The sequence below is a fragment of the Corylus avellana genome, chromosome ca9 (assembly GCF_901000735.1).
Source record: "Corylus avellana chromosome ca9, CavTom2PMs-1.0".
Lineage (NCBI taxonomy): Eukaryota > Viridiplantae > Streptophyta > Magnoliopsida > Fagales > Betulaceae > Corylus > Corylus avellana.
The window spans coordinates 16149627-16162668 of NC_081549.1; the positions used below are offsets into that span (position 1 = coordinate 16149627).

General features: G+C 38.6%; 1 protein-coding gene across 2 annotated transcripts; it reads left to right on the forward strand.

The window, feature by feature from the left end:
• Window positions 1-2636: 2636 nt before the first annotated feature.
• On the forward strand, window positions 2637-9718 carry LOC132191373 (ABC transporter B family member 1). 2 transcript variants are annotated; one of them, XM_059606342.1, is made up of 11 exons: window positions 2637-2743; window positions 2834-3657; window positions 3740-3794; window positions 3887-4062; window positions 4149-4349; window positions 4471-4730; window positions 4848-5164; window positions 5316-5539; window positions 6680-7053; window positions 7203-7917; window positions 8276-9718. In XM_059606342.1, exons 2-11 carry the CDS (start codon window positions 3187-3189, stop codon window positions 9551-9553), a joined length of 4071 nt encoding a protein of 1356 aa, XP_059462325.1. In that variant the 5' UTR covers window positions 2637-2743; window positions 2834-3186; the 3' UTR covers window positions 9554-9718. The 2 variants fall into 2 exon arrangements, with proteins under 2 accessions (XP_059462325.1, XP_059462324.1); XM_059606341.1 differs by having other exon boundaries at window positions 2639-3657.
• The last annotated feature ends 3324 nt before the right edge of the window (window positions 9719-13042 follow it).

Below are 13042 nucleotides of genomic sequence, written 5' to 3' on the forward strand. Positions count from 1 at the left end.
GTAGCTTTGTGGGTCGGCAAGGGTGGAATCACTCTCATTGTCTTCACCCTTGTTGAGATGGCCAAGGGTGGAGCTAACCTATCAATCCATTTTTTAATGATTCACGTTAATATATATATATATATATATTATTTTTTCTTAATTTCATCCAACAAATTCAATAGATCAATTATTAGATTTATGAATTCATATGGACTCCATACAAATTCAATGGTAGATTCATCTATTTACTATAAAAATAGTTAAAAGATAATTGAAAAATGAATTCATTCTATCATTTTTTTTTTTTATGGGAATGAATCTCCACCTTTGTGAAAATGTGTAGGGGTTGAACTCCCTACCCGCGCCTCTCTATGGGATGGATCTCCACCCTCATTGACCTGTTTGTGAGGTGGGCGTGGGTCGAGCTACTCCAATATCCCTATGTTGGAGTAAAGCTACCGTTCACCACTTCCCTCTCCGAGGTGAAGGGTAGTGGTGAGTTAGATCCCTACCTTTTTTATTTTTTTACTTATGTGAAAAGTTTAAATGTATATGATATAACTGCTATGTTTTCATGAGTGGTAAGTTTTTTGTTAAAGACTTGAAGGAAAATCTTAACAATAAAGCTATTTGTCACTTGAGCAAAACTCAAATCTTTAATTGTCAAAATTAAAACTTTTTGTCGTATGTCACAAAGGCAAAATTCATAAGACTTTTGGGACAAAATTTTCCTTCCTCTTCTCATTTTCCTTCTTTTTTTTTTTTTTTTTTCCTTAAAAAGTTCTCACGATTTTCTCAGTTTAAAAAATGATATCAATTTCCATTATGTACAACAATTATCATTTCTTAACACAATCCCCACTGAAAATAAATATAATATTCAGGCTCCATTTGTTTCAACCTATTTTTTTTTTTTTTTTGGAAAATGATTTTGACTAAAAACCTTTTTCAGTGATTGGCTCATACGAAAAATCAATGACAACAATGGCTGACGATCTCCGACAACTTCTAACTACCCTCCAATAGTGGTGGCCAATGACCTCCAACAATGGTGAAAAATGAATTGTGAGAAAGTGCGAACGAAAAAAAAAATCTGATAGTGTACAAAAATAATAATAAAAAAAATCATTTTAAGAGATTTTATTAGTCAACCGAAAATATTATTGATTTGACCAAAATTTTAAATCGGATCAAATGCCGAAAAAAAAAAAAAAAAAAAAAAGGTCTGAAACTTAGAAGGAATTTAATCTCATTCACTTTCATGTATTTTAGGTTTAAAAAGAGTCACCCAGTATATTAAACTCTAAAAGCGTGATTAAAGCAAGCAAGCAAGCAAAGCAGCCTTTTTGTTTGGTATTCTCTGAAAGTTTGAAACAGAGGTTAGTCTTAATAATTCAAACTTAATTAATATTAAGGCTTTAACAGAGTAATTAATATTAAAGCTTTAACAGAAGAGTACGTACTGTGACCCCCAATATGAAAGAAAACCACTGAAGCTGGTGATGGTGGCCCTTAAACAAATCCAAAACTGACTGTCAGTTTCTTTAAACAATCAAGTTTTGGAGGAATCCCAGATCTGTCCACGATTTCCTGATAATTTCGTGGGAATCCGACTTTGGATTTTTGAATACTTTCAGTGGCATATTTATTATATACTACTGGTGACTGCTGATACTATATTAATATCAGATTACACTCATTTATTTATTAATTTATATTTTTATATATATATATAATACCTAGACATTAGCTAGCCATTATTTAGTTTACTGCTAAATGGGGAGGGACAAAAATTAGTGGAAGTTTGATACTACTCCTTAGCTGTGCTCTCTATAACGGTGGAATTCAAAGCTAGGTTTATTATTTTTTTACATCTATGGGACAGACCCACCCTACTCTCTCCTGACAAAAACTATCCCTATTTTTATTCATACTGTATAAAGTCAAACATTCAAACTAGGTATACAGTTTGAATTTGGATCAAAGATGTTATATATATATATATATAGTATTTTTTGTGTTAGGTCGTATTGTATGGAGAGATTGATATAAGATTTTATATATAAGTTAATTATAATTCAATTTATTTAATTAAATGGGTCGTGCCTTTAACCATAATTTACAAATTTTACGTCGGGCTCATTTGGGTTGTATAAAAAATTGTCAGTCTTTATATCACATGTTGGGTTTATATTGTGTGGAGATATGAGTATAAAATTATATAGATCAATCATAACTCAATCAATTTAATTAAAAGAGTCGGCTTTTTAAGTCCTAATTTACAAATTTTGTCATATCAAATTTGAGAGTCATGTAAAAAATTGTTAATTTATTACGTTTTGAGTTTGGATCATATTCAAGTATGAAACCCGACAAAATCTTTTAAAGTTAACTTACTAATTTCGTTTTTTGTATTGAATTTATATTGAATTTAGACGGTAGAGTAAAAAGTTTTGAGTGTTGGTATGGAAAAAACAAAGAGACAGTTGAACCAGTTTTATTTAATGCTATAGTGACAGCGTGTAGCCAAAAACGCCGGATTTAAAGGAGACAGACAGAGTCTGAACTCTGAACCTTTGGACATGAAGAAATTTTCTTGTAAAAGCTTTTCACGATTTAACTTGTGTGAGAAGCCAAAGAAAGGGAGGGAGAAATCAACGGTGGCAGATGAAATAAAAAAATAAATGCAAATGGGTTTTCCACTGTGAACCTGTTTCAGTCAAAAAACCATCTTCAAGTTTTCACACAGTGTCCTTGTCGGGTGGAAAATCTCTCCCACTCTCTGTTTTTTTTCTCTCTCTAGGGGCTACTGCTCATCTAACCATGTGTCACTTTCCATGTTTTTTTACAGACGAAGCAAAGTGAAGAAAACCTACCCACCAAACCTTAAAACCCCGCACATGCGGTTGTGTTCTTTTCTTGCAGATAATGTTCAAGAATCACTGCACCAATACCACCAACAAGAGCAGAGAAAAATAGGGGAACGGAAAAACAAAAAAACAAAAAAAGGGGAAAAGGAAAGAAACTATTGGCAAAGACTAAAGAGGTAAAAATAGAAAAAAAAGGAGGAAAAGCTAGGAGGAGGAACATGAAAAGCCAGTTAGAGTGAGATAGAGAAAAGAGAGAGGGAAAGAAATAGAGAGAAGGTGGGTTTTTTGGGAGGGAGTGGGTTTGTTTCATAAAGCTATCAAGGGAATTTTGCAAATGTCACAAGATTCTCAGGAGATAAAGACGATTGAGCAGTGGAGATGGTCCGAAATGCAAGGCCTTGAGCTCGTGCCCCCTGCTCCTTCTGACCCTTTTAAAACCAACCCAACAACACCAACGAAAACTCCATCAGAAACAGAGCCGCGAGTAACAGAACAAGCAGCAGCAGGAGCAGCAGCAGCTCAAGAGACAAAAGGAATGGAGAGCTCGGAGCCAAAGAAGGATTCTGGTGGTGGTGGTGGGGCTAGTAGTAGTGGAGAGAAGCCTGAGGCAATTCCTGCTGTCGGGTTTGGAGACCTCTTCAGGTTCGCCGATGGGTTGGATTATGTTCTGATGGCAATTGGGTCTGTCGGAGCAATTGTCCATGGCTGCTCTCTGCCAATCTTTCTCCGGTTCTTCGCCGATCTCGTCAATTCTTTCGGGTCCAATGCCAACAATATGGACAAGATGATGCAGGAAGTTCTTAAGGTAAAGCCGATGATTCACGTAATTAAACTCACTCATTCTCTCACACGCTATGAGTATATGATTCAAAGCTCGATTTTTGCAGTATGCATTTTACTTTCTTGTGGTGGGTGCTGCAATATGGGCATCTTCTTGGGCAGGTGAGAATTCTCTGCTGCAGTCACTTGGGTTTTCTGTATTTGGAGTTTTTTTTTTTGTTAATGTAATTGGGAGAGCTTCAATTTGGTTGCAGAGATATCGTGTTGGATGTGGACCGGGGAGCGGCAATCGACGAAGATGAGGATCAAGTACTTAGAGGCGGCTTTGAACCAGGACATTCAGTTCTTTGACACTGAGGTTCGGACCTCCGACGTCGTTTTCGCCATTAATTCCGATGCAGTGATGGTCCAAGACGCCATTAGCGAGAAGGTGAAGCAACAAAGCTGCTTAAAATTTCATTTTTGCGGATTAGGCTTTTGGATAACACCTGCCTTTGGTTTTCTCTGTTTGTGCAGTTGGGTAATTTCATCCACTATATGGCAACATTTGTTTCTGGATTTGTGGTCGGTTTCACTGCTGTGTGGCAGTTGGGTCTTGTCACTCTTGCTGTGGTTCCTCTCATAGCTGTAATCGGTGCTATCCACACCACCACATTAGCCAAGCTCTCTGGCAAGAGCCAGGAAGCTCTCTCACAAGCAGGGAACATTGTAGAACAGGTAAACACGACAAGGCATTTGTTCATTGTTTGTGGGTCTTCTCTGGGTTTCAACTTGTTTGATGGGAATCTTATCTGTTTTTTTTGCATCTGGGTGATGCTGATTTCGAGTAAAATTACAGACAATACTTCAAATTCGGGTTGTTTTTTCATTCGTTGGGGAATCCAGAGCATTACAAGGCTACTCGTCCGCACTAAAGATCGCGCAGAAGCTCGGTTACAAGAGTGGATTTGCAAAGGGATTGGGACTGGGTGCAACTTACTTTGTTGTTTTCTGCTGCTATGCCCTTCTGCTTTGGTATGGCGGTTATCTCGTTAGGCACAACTACACCAATGGAGGACTTGCCATTGCCACCATGTTTGCAGTTATGATTGGTGGACTGTAAGTACTAATATCACATATGTCATACTTCCAACACTTTCTCTTCTTTTTTTTTATTTTTTTATTTTTTTTTTATCAATTCAATCTTTTTCGCTAAATTTGTCTTTGAATTGGCAGGGCTTTGGGGCAGTCTGCGCCAAGCATGGGTGCATTTGCGAAGGCCAAAGTTGCAGCTGCAAAAATCTTTCGTATAATTGATCACAAACCGGGTATAGACCGAAACAACGAATCCGGTTTGGAGCAAGAGTCGGTTACCGGACTGGTGGAGCTGAAAAATGTAGATTTCTCCTACCCATCCAGGCCTGAGGTTCGGATCCTTAATAATTTCTCCCTGAACGTCCCCGCCGGCAAGACCATAGCTTTGGTTGGCAGCAGTGGCTCTGGTAAGAGCACTGTGGTGTCCCTTATTGAGAGATTCTATGATCCCACCTCAGGTACATCTAACTTGGTTAATTTAATGTGTCGTGACAAATGTAGGATATTTTTAGCTGCTGAGTTTATCTAGTTCATGTGTATGTATATGTATGTTTGTGGAGAATCGTGCAAGTGGATAAGAGGTATTTATCATTCAATAAACCTGCGCAGGTCAAGTTCTGCTGGATGGGCATGACATAAAGAGTCTAAAACTGAGATGGTTGAGGCAGCAAATAGGGCTAGTGAGCCAAGAGCCTGCTCTGTTTGCTACCACCATTAAGGAAAACATACTGTTGGGTAGGCCTGATGCAGACCAAGTTGAGATAGAAGAGGCTGCAAGAGTTGCCAATGCGCATTCATTCATAATCAAGCTTCCCGAAGGCTTCGAGACTCAGGTTAGTTAATTTAGGTTATTAATATGTATATATTTATTGTTTGAAATTTTACACCAGACTGCAGATTACATGTTGGCCAGTTATCAACCATCTGCTGTAGCATAATTATATCAGATAATTAACATTGTTTGTTGGGTAGATCTGAAATAAATGATTAACTCGTTCTGATAGTCTGAGACTTTAAGTCTCTGAATATGAAATAAAAGGAAAGAAATGGTATGCTTCTTTACTATTTAAGCATATTAACTACAGTTGGTGCTATCAAATACAAATTGCCGTAGTCTATTTATGACAGTTGGGAGAGGTGAGGTGTGGGGTGAAGCTGGTCGCTCTGGATGGTGAAATTTAATTATGAATCTTGACCAGAGGGGTTCGATTTTAATTGGGGATTTTTTTATGGCTTACAATTGCTGTGGTTTAATTATGAAGGCTGCTGTGGTTTGTTTGGTCAACAAACAAAACCTATATATTATTTTATTTCATTTCTTGAAAGTCAATGTAGGAAGTGTCTGGTCATGCATGCATCTGAAGGGGTAACATGCTTTGGTCAACAATGCATGTGCAAAAATAAAGTGGATATAAGAGAGGATTGACTTGACCACAAGATACTAATTGTGTGTTTGTGTGTGTGTGAGTTGAGGGAGAGAGAGAGAGAGAGAGAGCTCTAATCATACAAAAGATAATGCTTTGGTCAACAATGCATGTGGAAAAATAAAGTGGATATAAGAGAGGATTGACTTGACCACAAGATACTAATTGTGTGTTTGTGTGTGTGTGAGTTGAGGGAGAGAGAGAGAGAGAGAGAGCTCTAATCATACAAAAGATAATAAAGATCAATTGTTTAATTGGACAGTCAACTTGCTACATGAAGTTCAAAACATGACTGGACAACTAGCTCGCCAAAAGAGTTCATAAGTCTTTAACAAGTTCCACTCTAAAAGAGGTTTACTTTATGCTTCATTCAGTTAATATGACGTTTTACAAACATAAGGAAACTTAAAATCTCAATCCAAGGTTTTATTCCTTTTACTATTTTGCTTGGAAGCAGAGGAGAATATTGACATCCGGGGAAAGACAAGTAAACATAATAGCAATATGATAATCAAACAAGAATTAAGAATCTGAAAAAAAAAATGACAGGTTGGGGAGAGAGGATTGCAGCTCTCAGGAGGCCAGAAACAGAGAATTGCTATAGCTAGGGCAATGCTGAAAAACCCAGCTATCCTGCTCTTAGATGAGGCAACAAGTGCATTGGACTCGGAGTCAGAAAAGCTGGTGCAAGAGGCCCTTGATCGGTTCATGATTGGGCGAACAACCCTTGTCATTGCTCATCGGCTCTCCACCATTCGCAAGGCTGACCTTGTAGCTGTACTCCAGCAGGGTAGTGTCTCTGAAATTGGAACTCATGATGAGCTTATTGCAAAAGGAGAAAATGGTGTCTATGCCAAGCTAATTCGAATGCAGGAGATGGCCCATGAAACTGCTCTCAACAATGCCAGGAAGAGTAGTGCAAGGTACCTTCCATCAAGTTTGATGATATTCAAAATTCATGTTTGTACATGAAATTTTGTTTAAATCAGTATTGTTATTGTTCCTTAAATGCTGGTATGATGATACATTTTTAGCCAAGAATGTCCTCCTTAACATGGTTTTCCCTTTGCAGACCTTCTAGTGCCAGGAACTCAGTAAGCTCACCAATAATTGCCCGAAATTCTTCCTATGGCCGGTCACCATACTCACGTCGACTTTCTGACTTCTCTACATCTGACTTTAGTCTCTCCCTAGATGCCTCACACCCCAGCTACCGGATGGAAAAGCTTGCCTTCAAGGAGCAAGCCAGTTCCTTCTGGCGCCTTGCCAAAATGAATTCTCCTGAATGGGTGTATGCTTTAGTTGGTTCTATAGGTTCTGTTGTTTGTGGTTCACTTAGTGCCTTCTTCGCATATGTTCTAAGCGCTGTCCTCAGTGTGTACTACAATCCAAATCATGCTTACATGACCAAAGAAATTGACAAGTACTGCTATTTGTTAATTGGGCTTTCATCAGCTGCCCTCCTCTTCAACACACTGCAGCATTTCTTCTGGGATATAGTGGGAGAAAATCTCACCAAACGAGTAAGGGAGAAAATGCTGGCTGCAGTGCTCAAAAATGAAATGGCATGGTTTGATCAGGAGGAAAACGAGAGTGCCAGGATTGCAGCAAGGCTGGCTCTTGATGCAAATAATGTCAGATCAGCAATTGGAGACCGGATTTCAGTGATTGTGCAGAACACAGCACTCATGCTAGTTGCCTGCACTGCAGGGTTTGTTTTGCAGTGGCGCCTTGCCCTTGTCCTAATAGCCGTCTTCCCCGTTGTTGTTGCAGCCACAGTATTGCAGGTTCGTTATTCCAACTGATACCTCAAGCTTACATAATGAAGTTTAGATCTGGGTATTTATTTGTTATATATTAGGAACTATTTTGAGAAGCTACTCCTGAACTGCTAAGGGCAATATGGTTTTGAACCTTGGCAACAACAGTTCAGACTTTCCACAAATTTAAATAATATGCACAAATATTGAGTAGAGAAAATGCACTATCCTCTAGGGAAAATGAAACTCATTTAATCTTCTTAGGATGAATTACAATGTTTTGATTGTGCCACAGATAATCCCAAAATTTAACTCGTGTTCATGGGGTAATATGGAATTTTTCATATTTAAAAATCCAGTTATGTAATGTTTTTGTTTTCAACAGAAAATGTTCATGACTGGTTTCTCTGGAGACCTAGAAGCTGCCCATGCCAAGGCAACACAGCTAGCAGGAGAGGCCATAGCCAATGTAAGGACCGTTTCTGCCTTCAATTCAGAGGAAAAAATTGTTAAACTTTTCGCCTCCAACCTCCAGACTCCACTACGACGTTGCTTTTGGAAGGGACAGATTTCTGGAAGTGGATTTGGGATAGCTCAGTTTGCGCTATATGCCTCCTATGCCATTGGTCTCTGGTATGCTTCTTGGCTTGTCAAGCATGGGATATCTGATTTCTCAAAGACAATCCGAGTTTTCATGGTCCTCATGGTCTCCGCCAACGGTGCAGCAGAAACACTAACCTTGGCTCCCGACTTCATTAAGGGTGGTCGAGCCATGCGGTCAGTCTTTGATCTCCTTGACCGCAGAACAGAAATTGAGTCCGATGATCAAGATTCTACCCCAGTTCCAGACCGCCTTCGTGGAGAAGTTGAATTCAAGCATGTAGACTTTTCTTATCCCACTCGCCCTGATGTGCCAATTTTCCGTGACCTCACTCTCCGTGCCCGAGCAGGCAAAACTCTTGCACTAGTGGGTCCTAGTGGATGTGGCAAGAGCTCAGTCATTTCGCTTATACAGCGATTCTATGATCCAACATCCGGACGGGTTATGATCGATGGGAAGGACATACGAAAATACAATTTAAAGGCCTTGAGACGACACATTGCAATGGTCCCTCAGGAGCCATGCCTCTTTGCTACTACCATCTATGAAAACATTGCTTATGGGCATGAGTCGGCAACCGAGGCCGAGATCATTGAAGCTGCGAGTCTGGCCAATGCACACAAGTTCATATCTTCATTACCGGAAGGATACAAAACATTTGTTGGGGAAAGAGGGGTTCAACTTTCTGGTGGACAAAAACAGAGAATTGCAATTGCTCGGGCTTTCATAAGGAAGGCAGAGCTTATGCTTCTTGATGAAGCTACTAGTGCACTTGATGCCGAGTCAGAGAGATCCGTCCAGGAAGCTCTCGAGCGTGCTTGCTCAGGAAAAACAACAATTGTTGTTGCACACCGGCTGTCTACTATTAGAAATGCTCATGTCATTGCAGTGATTGATGATGGGAAAGTGGCAGAGCAAGGATCCCACTCCCACCTATTGAAAAATTGCCCTGATGGGTGCTATGCACGCATGATACAGTTGCAAAGATTCACACACAGCCAGGTTATTGGAATGGCGTCAGGTTCAGCAAGACCCAGAGAAGATGAGGAGAGGGAAGGCTAGTAGAAGTGAAAGAACTTTAAAAAAAAAAATACCAGTAAAAGAGGAGTATATTCCATATACCCCTTAATGATTTTTTGGGCTTTTGTTTTGCTTTATGTTTTGGTATAGTATAGTATGTGTATTATCTTTTTTCTTTTTCTTTTTGGTTACTATATATGTTCTTGTCTTTATGAACCCTCCTAAGAAAATGATAAAGACTAATACACCCATGAGATTGAAATAGATAATTCTGTATTCATCTTATTTGCATTTATGGAGGCATCCCTCGTGCATTATATGTTGAGTCTGCTTCACAGAGTATGATATCAATATGGGAAGAAACATACCCAGTGTTTGTGTTTTAACTGATTTGAGAGGGATTGATGTCAACCCAGGCCCTACAACTGTACAACATCACAAGTATATCCAAAGTTGTATTGGACTCATAATATCCACGGAAATCCAATAGATATTCATGACAATGATCATAATCGAGCGGGGTTGGATTAAGATTTTTTTAATCTTATACATATATTTTAACATGATCTAAACCCGACATATAAACACGAGTTGTCACCTGCACAATGAGGAAAGGGTGTGTAATTGAGTTAGAATTGCGTCGCTTTCGGACAATGGCCCGGGATTTAGACATGTAGGCCTCCTGACTATATTTATGCATCGCAATCGAAACGTTAAAGACAAGGTTTTCTTGATGATTCGAGATCTGAATTGGGTCTGTAGAGATTAATGATAGGGCCGGTGGGGAACAACATTATTGAATCAAAAAAGGGTTTCCCATATGGTGATTGTACATGTGCATGAGTTAAAAAAGATGGATATAGCAAATAAATAAATAATAATAATAATAATAAAAAATGAGAAAAGGAGGTGGAGGAATTGAACAGTGTCAATCAGTAGGTGGTGGATGTGGTGGACAGGCGTGAAGAGAAAAGCAGAGGCGTTATGGAATTGGAAAATGACAAAGGAAGGGGGATGGTGGCGTTTGATTGGGGGGTGGTATCAGCTGTGGATGAGTGTGGCCCACACCTCATCTCTTTGTGAAGAAACACAGGATTGTGAATGGCTGCATCACAGATGGGGTAATCTGTAATATGAGCAAAATATTTAAAAAAATAAAAAATAAAACTCTTACAAAGTGACGTGGCATAATAATCTCTTTATGTGCATGTTTATACCGAAACTTTCTATAAATGACACAAAACAGGTTCGGTGCATAGGCCAAGTTTCGATAGTGATTTACGTACGAAGTCGCAAACCATTCTCCACTACCCAGACAAAAGGATTACAAAATTCCAAAGCCGCAAGGCAATGTAATGTAGATGTAAAGATAATGATTCATAAATTGATTGGTTTTGTATACTTTAGTGACCAAAGTAACGTTGTAATGGGTAATGTACTTAAAGCCTCTAGTTTTGTAATTATGATATTAGTGACTTCAAAATATATATATATATATATGGGAGAGAAAAGAGACAAGCTTAGATCTCATTAACATTTCTGCTACTTAAAATTTGATATCCAGGTAGTAATGGTAGTATTCTAAATTAATTATAGGTTAATTAATTTGAAGGCGCTATAACCTCGCTGGTGACAAATTTTTCTTCCAAATTGGATTGAAAAAATCTCCTTCAACTTAGTCTATAAAAGTGACATGTATCCATTTTTTTAATAACATGTGAAATGCACATGAGTTTCTAATAAAATTTATTACAACTTTGTCCCTACTATTAAAAAAACATGTGCATCTCACATGTTCAAGGGACACATATCACTTTTATAGACTATGTTGAAGGAAATTCCTCCAACTTAGTTTGGAGGAAAACTTTGTCCCATGGTTCTTCATATTTGAGTCGGGCCACTAAATTTTTAGAGACTTTTATAACTTAGCTAGAGTCAAACAAATATCTCTCCTATTCGAGTCAGGCCACTAGATTTTTAAGCCTTGTTTGGCAAAGACTATGGAGTATGGACTTTTTCACTGTAGTCAAAAATAATTGATGTGATATAAAGTTTCGAATTTCTTATATAGAGAAGTATAATAATAATAATGAAATAAAAAAAATAAAAAATAAAAACTTGTTTTGTAGTAATTTTTTTATTTGAATAATAATAAAAAGTTATTGATGTGATATAAAAAATAGGGAAAACTTCAATTTGCCCCCATGAACTTCCAACCGATTTGACAAACACCCCCTAAACTTTTAAATCTCTTACTTTGAACCCCTAAACTTTCAATTTCTATCACGTTAGACCCCTATGTTAGTTTTCAACGTTAAACTCAAGCGGTTTGACTTTTTATGCCCATTATACCCTTATCCAAAAACTACACAATTTTAAGCCCCAAAACTATAACACTCACCCAGCCCAAAACGACATCATTTTGGGCATTAAATTTTTAAAAAAATAAAAAATAAAAAGGATGAAGAAGAAAATTGAGGTGGCTGGCCAAAATGGGGTGGCCGGACCACCCCATTTTTGGCTAAGGAGGTGGCTGGAGCCACCCCCATGACCAGGCTGGGGGTGGTCCGGCCACCCCCAAAAGGCAAAAAAAAAAAAAAAAGACTCATTCACGAAATGGGTTTTGGGCTTTTGGGGTTGGTTGAAACCATCCCCAGGCCCTTAGGGGTGGTCCAGCCACCCCTAAAAGCCCAAAACCCATTCCGTGAATGGGAGGGTTTTTTTTTGTTTTTTTTGGCCTTTTGGGGGTGGCCGAACCACCCCCTTGGTCCAGCCACCCTGATTTTAAAAAAAAAATAAAAAATAAAAAAAATAAACAAGTAAATAAATAATTTGAATGTCTAAAACGACGCTGTTTTGGGCTGTGGTGGGTGTAATAGTTTTGGGGTGTTTTCAGAATTTCAAATAAACTGGGTGAGAGTATAATGAGCATAAAAAGTCAAATCGTTTAACTTTAACGTTGAAAACTAACAGAGGGGTCCAAAGTGATAGACATTGAAAGTTCAGCAGTCCAAAGTGAGAGATTTGAAAGTTCAATGGGACTTGTAAAATCAACTGAAAGTTCAAGAGGCCAAAGTAAAGTTTCTCTTAAAAAATAAGAATATTGGAGAATTCAAAATTAAGTGGACTTTTTTTTCGGCCTTTGCCAGACAAGGCTTATAGACTTCTAGGCTTCTAACAGCCTTATAGAGGGGGATTGTAGATGAGGGGTGGCAGGGCTAGTGCCCAGAGGTTTGCTGCAAGCCATCAAGGTAGGAGGCGCGGCCCATACAAAATGGTAATGCTTTTTGCTAATGTTTGCAGTAGTAATTGGTCTCTGAGGAAGGCCAGGAAACTGGACCAAGAGGGAGCCATGTGGAGCTCAATTTCACCGAATGAGAGATGAAAGGAGGCCAAGGCTTGAGGTTGAGGCACCCTTGCACATTCCATGGGCATTGGTCTAGGATGAGCAAAAAAAGATCTTCTATTATCATTTCATCTTTGATAAAGGTCCATGGGTGATGAAGTATGGTTTGAAGAAGGTTTTTGGAG

What these genes read in the sequence shown, in the direction of transcription:
- LOC132191373 (XM_059606342.1), top strand. Translation starts at nt 3,187, where the DNA reads ATGTCACAAGATTCTCAGGAGATAAAGACGATTGAGCAGTGGAGATGG. An exon ending in AAGACGCCATTAGCGAGAAG is followed by an intron (nt 4,063 to 4,148) that starts GTGAAGCAACAA and finishes CTGTTTGTGCAG; the next exon opens with TTGGGTAATTTCATCCACTA. An exon ending in GCAGTTATGATTGGTGGACT is followed by an intron (nt 4,731 to 4,847) that starts GTAAGTACTAAT and finishes TTGAATTGGCAG; the next exon opens with GGCTTTGGGGCAGTCTGCGC.